The sequence below is a fragment of the Oncorhynchus keta genome, chromosome 12 (genome assembly GCF_023373465.1).
Source record: "Oncorhynchus keta strain PuntledgeMale-10-30-2019 chromosome 12, Oket_V2, whole genome shotgun sequence".
NCBI classification, from domain to species: domain Eukaryota; kingdom Metazoa; phylum Chordata; class Actinopteri; order Salmoniformes; family Salmonidae; genus Oncorhynchus; species Oncorhynchus keta.
This window is the reverse complement of record NC_068432.1, coordinates 10,690,410-10,712,253: the sequence shown is the minus strand read 5'-3', so window position 1 is coordinate 10,712,253 and position 21,844 is coordinate 10,690,410. Positions and strand designations below refer to the sequence as shown.

General features: G+C 43.5%; 1 protein-coding gene across 6 annotated transcripts in view; it reads left to right on the top strand.

Annotated features, from left to right (window-relative positions):
• The window catches only part of LOC118390959 (F-BAR and double SH3 domains protein 2-like), a 53,484-nt gene that overhangs the window by 5,052 nt on the left and 26,588 nt on the right, over window positions 1-21,844 (top strand). For 4 of the 6 annotated variants that reach the window (XR_008060726.1, XR_008060727.1, XR_008060725.1 and 1 more), the window contains exons 2-5: window positions 1,872-1,969; window positions 6,063-6,108; window positions 17,473-17,549; window positions 17,903-18,047. Coding sequence is in view for 1 of the 6 variants with exons in the window: in XM_035781835.2 (XP_035637728.1) it covers window positions 1,872-1,969; window positions 6,063-6,108; window positions 17,473-17,549; window positions 17,903-18,047 (366 nt within the window). In the remaining 5 variants the exon portion in view is untranslated. Of the gene's footprint in view, window positions 1-1,871; window positions 1,970-6,062; window positions 6,109-7,695; window positions 7,817-17,472; window positions 17,550-17,902; window positions 18,048-21,844 lie in introns of those variants that run through there. The other 2 variants (XR_008060728.1, XR_008060729.1) reach the window with 2 other exon arrangements.

The window sequence follows — 21,844 nt, the reverse complement described above, 5'->3', positions numbered from 1 at the left end:
ATGAAATAACTAGAGGTCGACCGATTTATTGGAGGACCAAAAAAGATGATACAGATTAATCAGCCAGGTTTTATATATATATATATATTTATATATATATATATATATATATATATATATATATATATGAAATAATGACAATTACAACAATACTGAATTAACAATTAACACTTTTATAACTTAATATAATACATAAAATCTATTTAGTCTCAAGTAAATAATGAAACATGTTCAATTTGGTTTAAATAATGCAAAAATGCTAAAAGTTTTGGAGAAGAAATTAAAAGGGCAATATGTGCCATGTACAAAAGCTAACATTTAAGTTCCTTGCTCAGAACATATGAAAGCTGGTGGTTCAATATTCCCTGTAAAGAAATATTAGGTTGCAGTTATTATAGGAATTATGATGCGTCGACTATTTCTCTCTATACCATTTTGTATTCCATATACCTTTGACTATTGGATGTTCTAATGGGCACTTTAGTATTGCCAGCCTAATCTCAGGAGTTGATGAGCTTGAAGTCATAAACAGCGCTGTGATCAAGCATTGCTAAGAGCTGCTGGCAAACGCAGTAAAGTTTGAATGAATGCTTACGAGCCTGCTGCTGCCTACCACCGCTCAGTCAGACTGATATTTCAAATCATAGACTTAATTATAATATAGTAAACACAGAAATATCAGCCTTTGGTCATTAATATGGTAAAATCTGTAAACTATCATTTAAAAAAACAAAACGTTTATTCTTTCAGTGAAATATGGAACCGTTCTGTACTTTATTGACGGGTTGCATCCATCAGTCTAAATATTGCTGTTACATTGTATAACCTTCAATGTTATGTCATAATTATGTAAAATTCTGGCAAATTAGTTCGCAACGAGCCAGGCGGCCCAAACTGTTGCATATACCCTGACTCTGTTTGCACTGAACGCAAGACAAGTGACACAATTTCCCTAGTTGATATTGCCTGCTAACATTAATTTCTTTTAACTAAATATGCAGGTTTCAAAATATATACTTGTATATTGATTTTAAGTAAGGCATTGATGTTTATGGTTAGGTACATTGGTGCAACTACAGTGCTTTTTTTTGCAAATGTGCTTGTTAAATCATCACCCGTTTGATGAAGTAGGCTGTGATTCGATGATAAATTAACAGGCACCGCATTGATTATATGCAACGCAGGACAAGCTAGTTAACTACACATAGTTGATGACATTACTAGTTTAGCTAGTGATTATGTGAAGGTTGTTTTTTATAAGATAAGTTTAATGCTAGCTAGCAACTTACCTTGGCTCCTTGCTGCACTCGCGTAACAGGTGGTCAACCTGCCACACAGTTTCCTCGTGAAATGCAATGTGATCGGCCATAATCTGCGTCCAAAAATGCCGATTACCGGTTTATGAAAACTTGAAATCAGCCATAATGAATCGGCCATGCCGATTTTTAATTGGTCCACCTCGAGAAATAACACATGGAATCATGTAGTAACCAAACAATTGTTAAACAAATCAAAATATATTTTATATTGAGATTCTTCAAAGCAGGCACCCTTTGCCTTGATGACAACTTTGCACGCTCTTGGCATTCTCGCAAGCGGCTTCATTTAAAAAATGTTATGCTAAGTTTTCTGTTGCAATTGTTTTTGCTACAGAGTGCCCTAATAAACATGACCCTGATCGATTCAACAACTTGCCCCTGTTAATGCGTCAACCGGAAACATGCAGATATACAGAGACTGTTAAAAATAATGTATTTGTGCTTTTATGACATTCGGTGCACTTTTTAGGAGTTTACGGCTTTCTTCTCCGTATACAAAAGATGGATTTGGTTGTCTAGTCCATTTCTTCTGACATTTCTTTTCTCCCTCAGGTCAAGGTTACCCAGGAGCTAAAGCATACTCATGCTGAGCAGATGAGCAGACTCCACATCAAACACCAGACAGAGTGTGACCTACTAGAGGACCTGAAGTAAGGGGAGGGTGGAAGTTGGGGGTGGAGGGAGCCGGTGGATGGCAATTGAGGCTGCGTCTCTATCCCCAGTTCCAAATCAAACCCCTACTACCTAGGCACTTGCGTAGTTGTGAAAGGCTTGGATAGATATAATCAATGACAATCCTACATGGGGGGGGGTTAGCCACTATTACCATATTGGTAATACCAATCTGATCTTTGTACATGTCTATGATATGAAGTACCCTGGCAGGGAGGCTAAGGGTTTATTTGGAATGTAACGGTAGTCTTGGGTTTCGCTTTCTTTTCATTGGCTTGGGTGAGGTGGCACCGCCCACACTCAACAGCTGGAAGTGAAAAGCAAGGAGGGCCTCCACTCCAGATGTTCTGGCTGCCATAAGTCGTTTGTTGGGGGGGAGGAAGAGAGGATAACAAAGAGAGAAGAAAAATACCTAGAGATCGAACAAGCCATGAATGTTCAGCCAGTCACTCTTGGAGGAAAATCGAAGTTGGATAAAAATACCTTTCAGTGTTAAAATAAGAGTGGCATCATTCCCAAAGATTCCTGGGATCAGGATGGAATAATCAGGAATCCTGCAAATGGGATTTCGGTTAAGTTACCAGAATAAAATAAAAAACATGTCACAGGCAGAATGATAGGGACAGGCAGTGATATAGTATAGGGAGGCAGGGATGTGTTCATTAGGTACCAAACATACTGAAACGGGGAGGGACTGCCTGGACTCCAATAAGAAATTCATTTTCGTTTTCCACTGCACAGAATTTTAAATCAATGTTCTCTAATGAACACGACCCATGCAGAGGGAAAGGATCTGTTGTGTCAGTTTGGCTTTGCTGTATACTGGAGCACTCAGACAAATATTAATACACTCTGTAATTTACTATAAAACGCCCAGTGAACGTGTGCTAGAAAAGAAGACTCACAAGCAAGGGTGTCTGCCTGTGGCCCTAGAACTCAGAGGCTCTCGTCCTCTAATCAAGGAGGCTGTAGGGTAGGGAACACGCAGGAAGCCTCCAGTGATGCACCACCTTTTGTAGAGCCTTCCAGATGAGGGAAGTGCAGTTGCTGTACCAGGCGGTGATCCAGCCGGTCAAGATGCTCTCAGTTGTGCAGTTATAGAATTTCTTGAGGACCCGAGGGCCCATGCAACATTTCTTCAGTAACCTGAGGTTGAAGAGACACTGTAACGGTGGTGGTGTGATTGGACCATGTTAGGTCCTCTGGTGTGCACGTTGAGGAACTTGATGCTTTTGACCCTCTCCACTGCAGCCCCGTCCACTGCATCCGCTGTTTCCTGAAGTTCATGATCAGCTCCTTGGTTTTGCTGACATTGATGGAGAGGCTTTTCCTGGCACCACTCTACCAGGGCTCTAACCACCTTCCTCTAGGCTCCCGTTGCCGTCGGGGTAAAGGCCCACCACGTTCATGTTGTTGGCAAACTTAATGATGGTGTTGGAGTCGTGCATGGCCACACAGTCGTGGGTGTACAAGAGGGGGCTGAGCACGCACCCCTGGGGGGCCCCTGTGTTGTAGGTCAGTGTGGCAGAGGTGTTGTTGTCTATCCTCACCACCTGGGGTTTGCCTGTCAGGAAGTCCTGGATTCAGTTGCATAGAACAGAGCCTGGAATAGGGAGAGAGACCAGGAGAAAGGAGGGACTAGTGGCCCTGGAACGGGAAGAAAAATAAGTACAGTTACTGAAAGAATTCAGATGATTTTTGTTGTGAGGGAAGGACATAGCTCAGTAGATGCTGTGGTTCTCCAAATGTTTACACGTGAGAGAGAACAAGCTGTGCCATACTCTGCTCACTCCTGGAACTGTAAAGACTCCAAACAATAACACAACTGGGACCCTTCATTAGACATCAAATGGAAGAAAACAGACTGAAACAGGGAGGGACTATTTTAACCAATAATGCATTTGAATCTTTGTTTTCTGTTGTAAGTGTTTTTTGTTGCATGCCCAAATGAATATGACCTCGATAAGCAGTGAAATAGAAAAATAAAATATTAAAACTATTACAGCATATTACAGTCTACACTGCATAGTTATATGCACCACTCTACTATTTTGATCAATCAAACGATTTGTCACAATTTATCACTTATTTAACAAGCCATCACATTCATTAGATATCAGATTGATACAAATCAAATGAAATCAAATTTGATTTGTCACATACACATGGTTAGCAGATGTTAATGTGAGTGTAGCGAAATGCTTGTGCTTCTAGTTCCGACAATGCAGTAATAACCAACAAGTAATCTAGCTAACAATTCCAAAACTACTACCTTATAGACACAAGTGTAAGGGGATAAAGAATATGTACATAAAGATATGAGTGAGTGATGGTACAGAGCGGCATAGGCAAGATGCAGTAGATGGTATTGAGTGTGGTATATACATATGAGATGAGTATGTAAACAAAGTGGCATAGTTAAAGTGGCTAGTGATACATGTATTACATAAACATGCAGTAGATGATATAGAGTACAGTATATACATATACATATGAGATTAATAATGTAGGGTATGTAAACATTAGATTAGGTAGCATTGTTTAAAGTGGCTAGTGATATATTTTACACTATATATACAAAAGTATGTGGACACACCTTCAAATGAGTGGATTTGGCTATTTCAGCCACCCACTGCTGACAGGTGTATAAAATTGAGCATACAGCCATGCAATCTCCTTGGCCATGCTGAAGAGCTCAGTGACTTTCGACTTGGCACCGTCATAGGATGCCACATTTCCAACAAGTCAGTTCATAAAATTTCTGACCTGGTAGAGATGCCCCTGTCAACTGTAAGTGCTGTTATTGTGAAGTGGAAACGCCTAGGCGCAACAACTGCTCAGCCTCAAAGTGGTAGGCCACTCAAGCTCACAGAACGGGACCACCAAGGGCTGAAGCGTGTAAAAATAATCTGTCCTCGGTTGCAACACTTATTACAGAGTATCAAACTGCCTCTTGAAGCAACATCTAAACAAGAACTGTTCGTCAGGAGCTTCATGAAATGTGTTTCCATGGCCAAGCAGCCGCACACAAGCCTAAGATCACCATGTGTAATGGAGTGGTGTAAAGCTTACCTCCATTCGACTCCATTGGACTCTGAAGCAGTGGAAACGCATTTTCTGGCAGCTTCACCATCTGGCAGTCCAACAGACGAATCTGGGTTTGGCAGATGCCAGGAGTACGCTACCTGCCCCAATGCTTAGTGCCAAGTGTAAAGTTTGGTGGAGGGTTGTTTTTCATGATTGGGCCACTTAGTTCCAGTAGCGCTTGTGCAGCCAATAACATTCTAGACAATTCTGTGCTTTATTTTTTCTTTAACTAGGCAAGTCCGTGAAGAACAAATTCTTATTTACAATGACGGCCTACACCGGCCAAACCCGGACGATGCTGGGCCAATTGTGCGCCGCCCTATGGGACTCCCAATCATGGCCGGATACAGCCTGGATTCGAACAAGGGTGTCTGTAGTGACACCTCTAGCACTGAGATGCAGTGACTTAGACAACTGCGCCACTCGGAAGCCCACTTTGTGCCAACAATTTGGGGAAGGCCCATTCCTGTTTCAGCATGACACTTCCCCCGTGCACAAAGCGAGGTCAGTACAGAAATGGTTTGTCAAGATCAGTGTGGAAGAACTTGACTGGCCTGCACAGAGCCCTGACCTCTACGCCATCAAACACCTTTGGGATTAATTGGAATGCCGACTGAGAGCCAGACCTAATCGCCCAACATCAGTGCTCAACCTCACTAATGCTCTTGTGGTTGAATGGAAGTCCACACAGCAATGTTCCCACATCTAGTGGAATGCCTTCCCAGAAGAGTGGAGGCTGTTATAGCAGCAAAGGGGGAACAAACTCCATATTAATGCCCATGATTTTGAAATGAGATGTTCGGCGAGTAGGTGTCCCCGTACTCTTGGTCATGTAGTTATGATGCCTAGCATGTCATTGGCTTTTGAATCTAAATGTACCATGCATTGCTTAACTCATATAGTCTTGTAGTGTTCATTCAGTCTCTTTTCCCAGTTAATTATTATATGGTGTATATAATTCTGTTCTACCTTCGTTCCTTGTAGGACATTCAGTCAGAAGAAAGCCGCTGTAGAGAGGGACTATGCTCAGGTGAGTCTTCTCGCTCCATCCTTAGTTTGCTCTCTCTATCCATCCTTAGTTCGCTCTCTCTATCACTCTGGAGGCGTGTTCATTTCTGCATATGGATGACATTATATTGTGGCATTGCTGTCGTCTTATTTGTGTCGCCAAAAAAATAATCTTCCAATAATGACACACAAAGACACCAACTGCGCCACCATACGAGGTTTGGGTATAGTTACGGTTGGCGTCGTTGGGAGGATCAGGGCTCAGTTGTGGTCTGATGGATTACTCCTCTATCTGAGAGGACCACTCTAAGGGCTCAGACACATTTGCTGGCCGAGCGTACTTAGCACCTCCTGAACGTAATTTGCGAACTGAGTGCGCACCTACTTCACATGTATAATCTCGTGAAAATGTTGGTAGTCATACGGTACAGTGGGTGGTCCCTAAATCAGACGACCACAAGATCCTCATTCGATGCGATGTGTGTCAGCTCTAAAGTCTTCTGTCTCAGTTGTGGTGTTTTCGTGTGGCCCACTTCCTCGTTGTGGAGTTGTTTTGGCCACAGCTTCCTGTGAATATAAATGTACTGTTTCAAAACCCCCCTCTGCTCCTGCTTTGGTCTATTCTGGCGTTGCATCCCCCTGTTGAATGTGAACCATTACTGTGATTTAAAAGAGGGTTCTGGCTTGGGAGTAACCCCAAACAGGCACTACCCAGCCACTTTTGTGGGGGGGTGTATTTCCAGGATTTCATTCATATCCTTTCTCACATGCCATTCATATGTACTACAGTCTTCTATATGTCAAGAGTCACCTCCAATACACTTTCTCACACCCACTCTCCAACCAACACTATCTAGTCGGCTAAAGATTCAGGGTGCCACACAAGAAAACCAAGTATTTCGTGCACACACTGTGAGCCTGCTGAAGAAGGACACTGAACAATTCCCATCGCCACATTATCTATTCATGAATAGCGTTGTTGTGCTAGTAGCTGTGTTGTGCCGCCTGTCTCTATCTGCACTAAAACCAATCCTGTGAGCTGCTATAGATGCACACACATTAAGAGATGTATTATTTAAGATACTCTCTTTCGGGAAGATGGGCAGGGACTCTGCTGTCCTAGCATCAGGAGTAAGCTGGTTCCATTATTGGGGTGCCAGGACAGAAGAGCTTTGACAGGGCTGAGCGAGAGCTGACCTCCCATAGGGGTGGGGCGGCAAAGAGACCAGAGATGGCAGAACGGAGTACTCAGGTTTGGATGTAGGGTTTGAGAATAGCCTGAAGGTAGGGAGGAGCAGTTCCCCTTGCTGTTCTTTAGGCAAGCACCATGGTCTTGTAGTCAATGCGAGCTTCAGCTGGAGCCAGTAGAGTATAGGGAGGAGCATGGGAGTACTTGGGAAGGTTGAACACCAGACAGGCTGCGGCATTCTGAATAAGTAGCAGGGGTTTGATGGCACAAGCGGGGATCCCATATAACAAGTGCCTGGAATAGAACCTGCGCAGCTTTATGTGTGAGGAAACGTTGTACTCTACTGATATTGTAGAACGTCAATCTGCAGGAGTGAATCACTGCTTTTATGTTTTAACAGAACGACAGTGTGTTGTCCAGGATCACGCCAAGGTTCTTTGCACTTTGGGAGAGGGACCCAGTGGAATTGTTGACCGTGATGGAGAGGTCATGGAGCGGGCAGGCCGGAAGAGGAGCGGGCAGGAAGAGCAGCTCCGTCGAGGTTGAGCTTGACATCCAAGCAGAGATATCTGCTAGGCACGCAGAGATGTGGGTCACCACCTAGGTGTCAGAAGGGGGGAATGAGAAAAGTAGTTAAGTGTCATCCGCATAGCAATGATAGGAGAGACCAAAAGCGGATATGACGGAGCCGAGGGACGTGGTGTATAGAGAAAAGAGGGCCTAGAACCGAGCCTTGGGGGAGACCAGTAGTAGGGGCATGTGGTACAGACACAGATTCTCTCCGCGCCACCTGGTAGGAGCGTCTTGCCAGTCAGGATGCAATCCAGGAGTGTGCAGAGCCTGATACGCCCAGCCCTGAGAGGGTAGAGGGGTGGATCTGATGGTTCACACTGTCGATGGCAGTGGATAGATCCAGGACGATGAGAACAGAGGAGAGAGAGTCTACTTTGGCTGAGCATTCTCCATTGAGTGACCCGTATTGAAGCCTGACTGGTTATGATCTAGAAGATCGTTCTGAGTGGGATAATGAGAGATAACGAGAGAGACGGCACATTCAAATGTTTTGGAAAGTAAAGAAGGAAGGGAAACTGGTCTGTAGTTTTTTACATGAGATGGGTCGAGTGTTGGTTTCTTGTGATGGGGAGCGACTGGCAATCTTGAAGTCAGAGGGAACGTAGTCAGGGATGAGTTGGTGAGAAATGGGAGTAGATCTCCAGATATAGTATGGAAGAGGGATGGGGTCCAGTGGGCAGGTTGTCGGGTGGCTGGACATCACTAGTTGTAGTATTTCATCTGGAGAGGGGAGAAAGAGGTCAAGGCATAGGGTAGTTCTGGGTGAGTAGGACCATTGGACTCAGTAGACTGAGTGGATGTTGTCAACCTTTTTTTCAAAGTGGTTGACAAAGCCGTCTGCGGAGGGGGGAAGTGGTGGAGAATTAATGAGGGAGAAGGTGGAAAAGAGTTTATGGGGATTGGAGGCAGAGGCTTGGCATTTAGAGTGATAGGAAGCACCTTTAGAAGTGGACACAGAAGAGAAGGTAGAGAGGAGGGATGCTAGGTCCTTGTGGAGTTTCGTTTTCCCAAATTGTCATTCAGCTGCCTGCTGCCCTGTTCTGTGACGACTCAGTAAGTCACTCAGCCACAGAGCAGGAGGGGAGGGTTGAGCCGCCTAGGAGGAAAGGGGACAGTGGGAGTCAGAGGCAGAAAGGGAGGGTCGAGGAGGCAGAGACAGGAGGCAGGTGGGAGAACGATTTAGCGGAAGGAAGAGATTATGGGATAGAAGAGGGGTGGTAGGAGGAGAGACAGAGCTAAGTTTGCGACACCATGACCATCTGGGTAGGGGCTGAGTGGGTAAGGTTGGAGGAGAGGGGGAGAGAAAAAAAAAGTAGGGATCAGAGACCTGGATGGGGGTTGCCGTGAGATCAGTCATCGAACAGCCCCTAGTAAAGATGAGGTCAAGAATATTCCCTGCATTATGCGTGGGAGGTGACTGGGAGGTCAGGGTGAGTTCAAAAAGGCAAGGAGAGGAAATAGAGGTGGAAAGAAATGAGTCGGCGCCAGGAGGTTGACATTGCCCAGTACGATGAATGGTGAGCCATCGTCTGGAAATGATGGGTTGTGCTCACAGGGTACACTAGATTAGAAGGGTTGCATCCACTGGGTGGGGAGCATCTGTAAAACATACTGAGAGGAGTGAACAGGGATAGAAATTACACACATACTTGACAAAGTTCCAAAAGAGAAAAATGAGAATCTGAAAATAACTACATAAGATACTGAAGTGAGGAGAGTGCCGTGAAGCCCTTGGCTCTTTCCTTCCTCGAATAACTCTGCAGAACGTCTTTGTTTTGGGTGACAACGCCGCCGCATGACACCGCCACTGCTGAAAAAATAGGGGCAACTGAAGTACTATAACTATTTGATGATTGCCTAGCAGAGAGATGAAAAATACCCCCCCCTAACACTCATCTGCCAATTATCAGAAAGCTATCACATATTGATCTGAAACCAGTCAATGTTCCCAACACTTCGCAGGCACAAGTACTTAGCATTCAGTTGTTCAAATCAATGATTAAACATGCTACTAAATGTAGAAGGGCAGCACTTAACTAGAATTGACTTAGCCAGACTATACCAACAAAACTTATTGAAAGAATATATACTTAGGCTATTCTTGCAGACATTAGCTGTCTTCGCTCTCTCTCTCTGTATATGTCTCTCTCTTACCAAGACACTCAGGACATCACAGCAATGTGCTGACATCGCAGTAGAGGTTGAAGGTCATCACGCAGCCCTGCTGTTGATATCCTGTCAGTGTGTGTGTGTGTGTACTTACTAGGAACCATATGATAGTGAACAGAACTGGGAGGGACCTACTTAGTTTTCTAAATGCATTTTTCATTGCAAAATGTTTCGCAACGATGTGCGCTAATGAATAGATCCCAGGTAGTCCATCCCTGTTTCAGTCTATTTTCTTTCCTTTGTTGCTAAGTGAATATGACCCTGCTTCAGGTCGCAAACAGTGAGTTCAGAGAAACTGGGCAGATGGCGTTAGTTATGAAACCGCTTTGTAAAGTGCAGCGCAGCCACAGACGCACACACTCCCAACAGTCTAATACCTACATGTTTCAAGAAAACCACCATAGTCCCTGTGCCCAAGAAGGCCAAGATAGCCTGTCGAAATGTCTGTCGCCCCGTAGCACTCACATCTGTAGCCATGAAATGCTTTGAAAGGCTGGTCATGGCTCACATCAACACCATCATCTTAGACACCCTGGACCCAGTCCAATTTGCATACCGCCCCAACAGATCCACAGATGATGCTATCTCTATTGCATTCAACACTGCCTTTTCCAGCTTGGACAAAAGGAACATCTACGTGAGAATGCTGTTCATTAATTACAGCTCAATGCTCCCCAAGCTTACACAATAGTGCCCCCCAAGCTCATCGTTAAGCTAAGGACCCTGGTACTGAACATCTCCCTCAGCAACTGGATGCTGGACTTCCTGTCGGGATGCCCCAAGGTGGTGAGTGGAGACAACAACACATCCACCATGCTGACCCTCAGCATGGGGACCCCTCAGGGGTGCCATGCTTAGTCCCCTTCTGCACTCCCTGTTCGCCCACGATTGCGTGGCTTTGCACGACTCCAACACCATCATTAAGTTTGCCGATGACGCAATGGTGGTAGGCCTGATCACTGATGATGAGACAGCCTAAAGGGAGGAGGTCAGAGACCTGGCAGTGTGGTGCCAGGACAACAACCTTTCCCTCAACGTCAGCAAGACATGACGGAGTTGCAGTAGATCAGGTCAAGAGCTTCAAGTTCCTCGGTGTCCACATCACTAAGGTTCTATCATGGTCCAAACACACCAACATAGTTGTGAGGAGGGTACAACAATGCCTCTTCCCCCTCAGGAGGCTGAAAATATTTGGCGTTGCCAGATCCTCAAACAGTTCAATAACTGCACCATTGAGAGCATCTCCAGGATCTCTATACCAGCCGGTGTCCGAGCAAGGCCCTCTAAATGGTCAGACTCCAGCCACTCATGTCATAGACTTGACTGGTTAACTATCTGGATTGACCCTTTTTTGCAATAACTTTTCTTTACTCATCACATACGGTGCTACTACTGTTTCCTATTCTGTCACTTTATTCCTAGTTATGTGTACATATCTACCTAAATAAAAATGTTTTAAGTATAGCGTAGTCATTACTCATTGTATCTATTACTTTTAATATTATATCTTTTACTTTCCTATTACTTCTCTTTTCTTTCAGCAAGGGTCAGTAAGTCGTCCACACATTGATGTCACTAATTAAATCTAGTGTAGATGAAGGGGAGGAGACAGGTTAAAGAAGAATGTTTAAGCCTTGATACAATTGAGACATGGATTGAGAACGTGTGCCAATGGGCAAGAAAAAAAATATTTTAGTGCCTTTCGAACAGGGTATGGTAGTAAGTGCCAGGCGGTTTGAGTGTGTCAAGTAGGCTTGGGCGGTATCCAGATTGTCATACCTTCATGCCGACCTTGTGCCATACCTGGATATTCGATAATACTTGCACTGAACAGAAGGGACGCTATTTTCATACCCCACATAGCCTCTGTAATCTGAAGGTTTGCAGTACTATCAAGTACATGTAATATCCCATAGAGAATGTTAACAAAATGCTAATGAACGCATTGCGAGCATTCTACAGTCTTTGACCAAAACAATTTGCAGGACAGACATCCCAGCACAAAGTTTTACATGTAACTCAAACATGCTACTCACAACGCACAAAAACAAATATTAGACATCAAGGCTCTTGATCCAGGAGGGGATCCTCTGCTATTAGGCTAACAAGTGATGCTTGGTTTTGGAAGCAGCTAACCACTTAGCTAGGTAGCTAACTAGCTACTACATTAGAAAACAAAACGCAGAACTGCAGAACATTTAGTACATTTTAGACCGTTAACATAATAGTTATAAGTAATTAGATCACCTGGAGCATGCTGCACAACAGTGAGTGAGCATGCTGCACAACAGTGAGTGGCGGCTACCAGTAAGCTTGATTGTGAAAAATGATGTGGGAAATGAAATGAACGCAATCTTCTTTATATCGTAATGTATTGCACAAGTTGACTGCAGGTATTTACTTAAAAAGTAACTACAAGTATTCAAAAACGTAAAATAAATTGTTTTGGCGGTATTGAAAAACCATCCCGTGGCTATTTCTCTTATACCCCGGTATACCGCCCAAGACTAGCGTCAAGAACTGCAACGCTGCTGGGTTTATTACCCTCAACAGTTTCCCGTGTGTATCAAGAATGGTCCACCAGCCAAAGGACATCCAGCCAACAGCAGGCCAGTGGTCAAAAACAGTTCATTGATGAAAGAGGACAAAAGAGGCTGATGTGAATTGTGCAGAGCAACAGACTTCTACAGTTAGTCAACTGACAGTCCAGTACAACATTGGTGCCCAAAGACCCATAAAAGAATGCACAACTTATCGTACTTTGACGCAAATGGGGTATGGCAGCTGACGAACACCCCCTGTCTACCTAGAACGCGTTTGTGGCTTCTTTTTTTCGTAATGGGTAATTATAGTAATTATAGATTATAGCCATTTTGATTTCCCTAAAGAGCACACACACTGGCACAGATCGAGCAATGAGGCAGATGTTTAACCGGATGTATACATCTAAAGGGAAAGGGGGATACCTAGTCAGTTGTACAACTCAATGCGTTCAATTGAAATGTGTCTTCCGAATTTAACCCAACCCCTCTGCATCAATGGGGGGGGGGGCTGCCTTCATCGACATCCACGTCTTCGGTGCATGGGGAACAGTGGGTTAACTGCCTTGCTCAGGGGGATCCGGTTGGCATTTCCACTCCCCACCAAATGATGAGAGGAAGCCCAGTGGGAGGAGATGGATTACTGTCATTGCCAAAACATTTAATCTCAATTCAGTTTTTCCCCAAAACTAAAATCTGTTAAGAACCGAGTGCACTAAGTTTTGTAGACTTTACCGTTTGCCAAAGTTTTCAAAAATGTGGTTGTTTAGGCACGCAAGAGCGAATGTAGTTATTGCATACGCACACTTCAGAGTAGGCGTTCCGTAACGGAAATATGCCAATACATGCTAGAACGCGCCAATAGCATCCCACTAGCACGTGCTTGGGATCTGCTTGCCTGCTCTATGATTAATTTGCTCCCATTGGATTTGACAGGCTGTGGTATATCTTGGGTTAGTTATATAAACATCTCTGGTGGTGAGAAGTTTCCCCTAGGATCAGCTTCCCCTCACCCAATCCTAACCTTAGTGGCACTCTGTGATTGCTACATAATTGTTTTTACATTGTTAATACCCATTTGATTATTTTGTAAAACATATTTTGAAGGATTATATATATATTTTTCACAGTAGAGATGAGGGCATAGACAGAGGGTGGCCAAGATGGGTCTCGAACCCTCGTCTCCAGGGGGCATTTGTGGTCCGCTACACCAGACTTCGGCACTACCCATTGATTTGTTGAGGTATATAACTTAGAAATGCCTCATGCGCTTGTTTACTCCAATGTTTGTAAACATTGTAATTGTAAAGGGCACCTTTCCCTTACACCAAGAGCACACACTGTATAGTTGTTCAGCAATGAGGGTTGACGGTACATGCAATCAATATGACTTTCCCAATATGTTTCAATGACAGACAGTTGTGATAATACAACAGTATTTTTCTCACTCGGCTTTCTACTTTGGTCTCTGAACTATTAGGTTGTGTGCCTTTGGCATCAAAAGGAAGAAAAGAGACAAACAGAATACTCATTAATGTTCCATTGCAAAATGTTTCAAAACGTTTGCCCTAATGAACAGGACTTTGGTACAAGCAGCAGATGGCTTTATTGGGCCTGTGCAGGTTAAATGGCATCCTCTGTTTTTTGGCGCCAAATTAGAGACTAGAGTTAGACTGTTAAATCAAAGTGGGTCTCAGTGGACTCTGAAACTCTTCTTTTCCTCTAGCCTACCCCTCCTCCTTCTGGCTCTTCTTCACTAACCCTCTCTTTTTCATCTCTTAACACCTGCATGCTGCCATGACCCGATTTGATATTCAAATCACAGTAAGTGATGAAATGACACTCTGTCCCTTGTTCTTACCCCATCCTGCCATCCCCTCTTCCCTCACACCCTGCTGGCTGCACTCTCTGTGACTCCCACAATGGTTGGGTTTGTGGTGGTAGATTCTGCCTTTTGGGGCTTTGACACCAGAACCCAGAGAGACCAAAGGGTTTAGAGACTGGGCCTAAAGTGTGTCCCTTGTGGATTGACTTTAGCCTGGTCCCATCTGTTGGTGCTGTATAGCCAACTCAAATAGTTCTGGTATGGCAATGACCATAGGAGTTGGATAGATGGATCTGACCGCTCTGCATGAACATTAAGTCCCAATTTAGATCACCTGTCTTTCTGTTCAGCTGAGAATGTGCTCTGTATAGCCCTGCGTGCGTGCGTGTGCACGTTTTTGCGAACAAATGCCCCCTCGCATACTAGGGCTGGGAATATCTGAGAGACCTTACGATACAATATTATCATGATACTTAGGTGCCGATGTAACCGGTGTGAAATGGCTAGCTAGTTAGCGGGCTGCGCGCTATTAGCATTTCAATCGATGACATCACTTGCTCTGAGACCTTGAAGTAGTTGTTTCCCTTGTTCTGCAAGGGCCGTGGCTTTTGTGGAGCGATAGGTAATGATGCTTCGAGGGTGTCAATTGTTGTGCAGGTCCCTGGTTCGAGCCCAGGTAGTGGCGCGGAGAGAGACTGAAGCAACACTGTTACACCGCTACGATATCTATTGCAATTCTCTCTCGCAATTCGATACAGTGATTTTATTGCGATTTGATGTTCCAAACATATTGCTGACCATATGTCTGTTGCAGAGGGACAAGAGAGAGCCATGAGAAAATGAGTTTTGATCAGTCACGGAAATAAAAGTGCTAGAAACAAATTGGCTCCCTATTTAACAAGATGGAGAACAAGCTATGAATGAAAAATACTGGAGTTTTGGTGCCGGTACAGCCAACTAGTGTGAAAATAATATTGCAATATTGTCAAAACGATATAATATATTGTCAACTGTAGCGCCCCCCATCACTATCACATGCTAAAGTCCAGAAATAAATAAATGTAAACATGTATGTTCTTTGTTTTCTCTGCAACGCTATTTCAGTTCCTCAAAGCTCAACCTTACTGCCGACCCACGGTATTTTTGGGGGTGCTGCTCTGGTTTAACTCAACTCTGGACCTCGAAGCCAGTTGCACTGCATTTTTTCATTGTTCATCTCTAATCAGGGACTGATTTCAAACTGGGACACTGTGTGTGTGTGTGTGTGTGTGTGTGTGTGTGTGTGTGTGTGTGTGTGTGTGTGTGTAATTAATTATCACAACAGAACCAGAAAGCTCTACATAGTACAGGTGAATGAGTCCATAGCTGCTTCTGAAATGGCAATCTCTTCCCTATATTGTGCTGCACTCCTTTGACCATGGCTCGTATATACAGATTACGGTTTAGTGTCGTGTTCATTCGGGCATACCGTAGCAAAACGTTTTGTAATGGAAAGCGAAAAACAAGCATTTCAGTAAGTACAGTTGAAGTCGGAAGTTTACATACTTAGGTTGGAGTCATTAAAACTTGTTTTTCAACCACTCCACAAATGAATTGTTAACAAACTATAGTTTTGGCAAGTCAGTTAGGACATCTACTTTGCATGACACAAGTCATTTTTCCAACAATTGTTTCAGACCGATTATTTCACTTATAATTCACTGTATCACAATTCCAGTGGGACAGGAGTTTACATACACTAAGTTGACTGTGCCTTTTAAACAGCTTGGAAAATTCTAGAAAATGTCATGGCTTTAGAATCTTCTGATAAGCTAATTGACATCATTTGAGTTAATTGGAGGTGTACCTGTGGATGTATTTCAAGGCCTACCTTCAAACTCAGTGCCTCTTTGCTTGACATCATGGGAAAATCAGCCAAGACATCAGATTTCAGCAATGTCCAAATGCCTTAAGGTACCACGTTTATCTGTACAAACAATAGTACGCATGGTTCCATGGTGTTTATACACCATGGAACCACGCAGCCGTCTTAACGCTCAGGAAGGAGATGCGTTCTGTCTCCTAGAGATGAACGTACTTTGGTGCGAAATGTGCAACTCAGTTCCAGAACAACAGCAAAGGACCTTGTGAAAATGCTGGAGGAAACGGGTACAAAAGTATCTATATCCACAGTAAAAACGAGTCCTTTATCGACACCTGAAATGCCGCCCTGCAAGGAAGAAGCCACTGCTCCAAAACTGCCATAAAAAAGTCTGACTACAGTTTTCAACTGCACATGGGGACAAAGATTATACGTTTTGGAGAAATGTCAGATGAAACAAAAATAGAACTGTTTGGCCATAATGACCATTTACTGCAGGAGGGACTGGTCCACTTCACAAAATAGATCACACCATGAGAAAGGAAAATCATGTGGATATATTGAAGCAACATCTCAAGACATCAGTCAGGAAGTTAAAGCTTGGTCGCAAATGGGTCTTCCAAATGGACAATGACCCCAAGCATACTTCCAAAGTTGTGGCAAAATGTCTTAAGGACAACAAAGTCAAGGTATTGGAGTGGCCATCACAAAGCCCTGACCTCAATTCTACAGACAATTTGTGGGCAGAACTGAAAAGGCATGTGCGAGCAAGGAGGCCTGCATACCTGACTCATTTACACCAGCTTTGTCAGGAGGAATGGGCCAAAATTCACCCAACTTATTGTGGGAAGCTTGTGGAAGGCTACCCGAAACGTTTGACCCAAGTTAAACAATTGAAAGGTAATACTACCAAATATTAATTGAGTGTATGTAAACTTCTGACCCACCGGGAATGTGATGAAAGAAATAAAAGCTGAAATAATAAATCATTCTCTCTACTATTATTCTGACATTTCCCATTCTTAAAATAAAGTGGTGATCCTAACTGACCTAAGACAGGGAATTTTTACTAGGATTAAATGTCAGGAATTGTGAAAACTTAGTTTAAATGTATTTGGCTAAGGTGTATGTAAACTTCCGACTTCAACTGTAAGATCAGTAAGTGGGGCACAGTAAGTGGGTCTGGAGTTCAGAGATTTAAGGTCATTGATCCTCTTCCTCCCTCCCAGGCTCTACACAAGCTTGCCAATCAGTACCTGAAGAGGGAATGGCCGGACAGCCTATCAGAGGAGCCAACAGACCACGGGTAAGACCTCTAGACAAAGAGTGAACCATTATTGTATCAGCAGCGTCAGAAATGTTTCTCTCATTCTCTCAAGTGTTCTTCCGTAATAGTACTAACATTATCAGTGTGTATTATTGAAAGCTACATATTGTTATTTGGCATTTTTTGCTCGGCTCTTTGATATTTTGTGCTGTATTTAGTCCAGGTCCTCTCATGTCCGAATTGTCATTGCCTTTTAAATAAAGGTTCTTGTGCAAAAGATTAACTGGTTGAACCAACAGTTGTTGTATTGTGTCGTCACAACCATGAACATAAAAAAAATATTGGGGATATTACCAGTATTCACACTAACTATTGTTTGTCTGTTGTCACAGGAACATGTACACGTTGTGGAAGGCATACCTGGAGGGCATAGTGCATGTGAGCCAAACCAGGATCACGGCCTGTGAGAACTACAGGAACCAAGTGTCGGACCCTGCCAAGACTGCCAGGCTGCAGAAGGAGCAGCAGCTCCGGAAGGTATGGAAGGCAAATCACCACAACACTGCTGAGCTTTCCATAGTTTAGACTCCCCCCACCCCTTCTCTATCCTCAATCTCGCTCGCCCTCTTGCTCTCTCACATGGTTTAGATTATTTGACGCATGTCTCCATTTATACAGCTGATGAGTTGAAATGACTGAAGCAGTTCAGGATATGTGCTTTGTAAAGGCGAAGTCGGCTGTTCTTTGGATACAAACCAGTGTATACAGTGCATTTTGGAAAGTATTAAACCCCTTTTACTTTTTGTTTTACAGCCTTATTCTAAAATGGATTAAATCAAACATTTTCCCCATCAATCTACAAACAAAACCCCATAATGACAAGCGATAACTGGTTTTCTACATTATTCAATATGAATTACAAATAAACAGATACCTTATTTACATAAGTATTCAGACTCTTTGCTATGATCACATGTATTTATAAATCCCTTTTTACATCAGCAGATGTCACAAACTGCAATACAGAAACCCAGCCTAAAACCCCAAACAGCAAGCAATGCAGATGTAGAAGCATGGTAGGTAGGAAAAACTCCCTAGAGATTCAAAATTGAGCTCATGTGCATCCTGTTTCCATTGATCATCCTTGAGATGTTTCTTCAACTTGATTGGAGTCCATCTGTGGTAAAATCATTTGATTGAACATGATTTAGAAAGGCACACATTTGTCTATATAAGGTCCCACAGTTGACAGTGCATGTCACAGCAAAAACCAAAGGAATTGTCTGTAGTGGCCTACATCATTCTTAAATGGAATAAGTTTTGAACCACTAAGACTCTTCCTAGAGATGGCTGCCTGCCCAAACTGAGCAATCGGGAGAAGGGCCTTGGTCAGGGAGGTGACCATGAACCCGATGGTCACTGACAGAGCTCTAGAGTTCCTCTGTGGAGATGGGAGAAACTTCCAGAAGGACAACCATCTCTGCAGCACTCCACCGATCAGGCCTTTATGGTTGAGTGGCCAGACGGAAGCCACTCTTCAGTAAAAGGCACATGACAACCCGCTTGGAGTTTGCCGAAAGGCCTCAGGAGGCTAAAGAAATGTGGCTTTACACCTAAAACCCTCACAAACCTTTACAGATGCACAATTGAGAGCATCCTGTCGGCCTGTATCATCCCCTGGTACGGCAACTGCACCTCCCACCACCACAAAGCTCTCCAGAGGGTGGTGCGATCTGCTCAACGCATTACCGGGGGCAAACTTCTCGCCCTCCTGGAGACAAAGGCCAAAAAGATCATCAAGGACATCCACCACCCGAGCCACTGCCTGTTTACCCCGCTATCATCCAGAAGGTGAGGTCAGTACAGGTGCATCAAAGCTGGGACAGAGAGACTGAAAAACAGCTTCTATCTCAAGGCCATCAGACTGTTAAACAGCCATCACTAATACATCAGTGCCTGTAGACATAGATTAGGAGTCACTGGCCACTTTAAGGAAATGAAAATGCACTCTTATACTATGCCACCGTATCTTAGTCCAATGCCGCTTTGACACATTTATATATATTCTTAAATCATTCCTTACTTAGATTTAGGAATGCACATTATAGGGAATATTTAGAGGTGGAAACTTTCCGTGGGAATCTATGGGAATTAATATTAATACCATTTAATTGCATTGGATATATTTACCATATCATATGGAGACAGAAACATAAACATTTTACCTTATCATAAGTAGACATAATTGCAAATGATTAAATCCTTCCAATATAACAAAAAAAAACATTTTAGTTATGAATTTAACTGTAATGAAATGAGTTGACTCTTCACATGGGATGATTTCACTGAACAACAAAAGTAAGGGAATATTGAAAGATCCATCGCATCTCCCAAAAACGTTTATATCATACATCTGTAAAATGATAGTCTAGAGACTAAAGCTTTGGTTGTCGTCCTCTCAGGCTTCCATGTCTTCTCCCTGGACCTTCTCAATGTCCACCTCTTGAACATCAGACTCTGAGGCCTCATCTTGACTGTCACTTTCCAACCTTGTTGAGTATGGCTTGTTGGGGGGGCTCAAAAAGCCTAATTTGCCCAGATGACCACCAATTTTTCAACCCTTGTTTTGGTCAGCCTGTTGCTTGCTTTGGTGTGTGTGTGTTCCCAAACAAGGACCAGTTCGCCAGACTGCCCAGAACCTTGCCCTCATCCAGGCCACGGTGGCGAGACACAGTTGTGATGACACCATAGGCCTTGTTAATCTCTGCACCACATAGGATGCTCTTGCCAGCATACTTGTGGTCCAACATGTAAGTTGCGGCGTGTATGGGCTTCAGGCAGAAGTCTTCATGCTTTTTGATGTATTTCAGAACTGCAGTTTCCTCTGCTTGGAGCAACAGTGAAGTGGGCAGGGCAGTACGGATTTCTTCTCTGACATCTGCAAGCAGACAGGATGGCATTGTCTCCCTCAATCCATGCAATGGCTAGCTACTGCTATAGGTTTCAGGAGTTTCAGGCTGCTTACCACTCTCTCCCAAAATACATCATCCAGGAGGATCCTCTTGATGGGGCTGACCATATCGGCGGACTGTGATATGGCCATTTCTTAGAGAGACTCTTTCCCCTCCAGGAGACTGTCAAACATGATGACAACACCACCCCAACGGCTGTTGCTGGGCAGCTTCAATGTGGCGCTCTTATTCTTCTCACTTTGCTTGGTGAGGTAGATTGCTGCTATAACGTGATGACCCTTCACTCAACTAACAATTTCCTTGGCTCTCTTGTAGAGTGTATCCATTGTTTTCAGTGCCATGATGTCCTTGAGGAGCATATTCAATGCATGAGCAGCACAGCCAATGGGTGTGATGTGAGGGTAGGACTCCTCCACTTTAGACCAAGCAGCCTTCATGTTGCAGCATTGTCTGTCACCAGTGCAAAACCTTCTTTGGTCCAAGGTCATTGATTGCCTTCAGCTCATACGCAATGTAGAGACCGGTGTGTCTGTTGTCCCTTGTGTCTGCTCTTGTAGAATACTGGTTGAGGGGTGGAGATGATGTAGTTAATTATTCCTTGTCCACATAGTCTGCTTTCTCTATGATTTGCTTGACCTTCACTTTAACTCTGTTGAACTCTGTATCCAGCAAATGAGTAGATAAAGCATGTCTGGTTGGAGGGGTGTATGCTGGGCGAACAATACTCAGAAATCTCTTTCAATACACATTGCCTGTGAGCATCAGAGGTGAACCAGTTGCATACACAGCTCGAGCAAGACATTCATCACCATTTCTCTGACTACGTTCCTCCATTGAGTCAAAAAAACCTTCTGATTCTAGGAGGACCATGAGCTGTTGCTATCGATAAGGTGTCTGATTCATCATTATCACATTGAATAGATTTAGAGGGACTTTTGTCAGAAGTTGCTTGTTGTGAGCGCTGAGGGAACTTTAGGCACTTGGCCAGATGATTTTGCATCTTTGTTGCATTTTTCACATATGACTTGGCACAGTATTTGCGAATATACACAGCTTTTCTACATTAGCTGCAGTGAAATGCATCCATTTTCTTGTAAAGATTAGGAAAAAAATGAGTAAAAAGAAACATACAATTCCATGTACAGATAATTAGTTAAACAGTTAAATTAAACAACTCCTTTGTAAGATAAATGTTTTAAAATAAACATGTATGGAAACGGGTGAATTAACACTCCTCAATTAGCAGGCTCAAGCAAGCTAAAACCGACATGGTAGCAAAAACTAACTAGCATAAATTGTTACCTTTTTGAGTGTAGGGGGCAGGATTTTCATTTTTGTCAACAACAAAAAAACGTACCCATT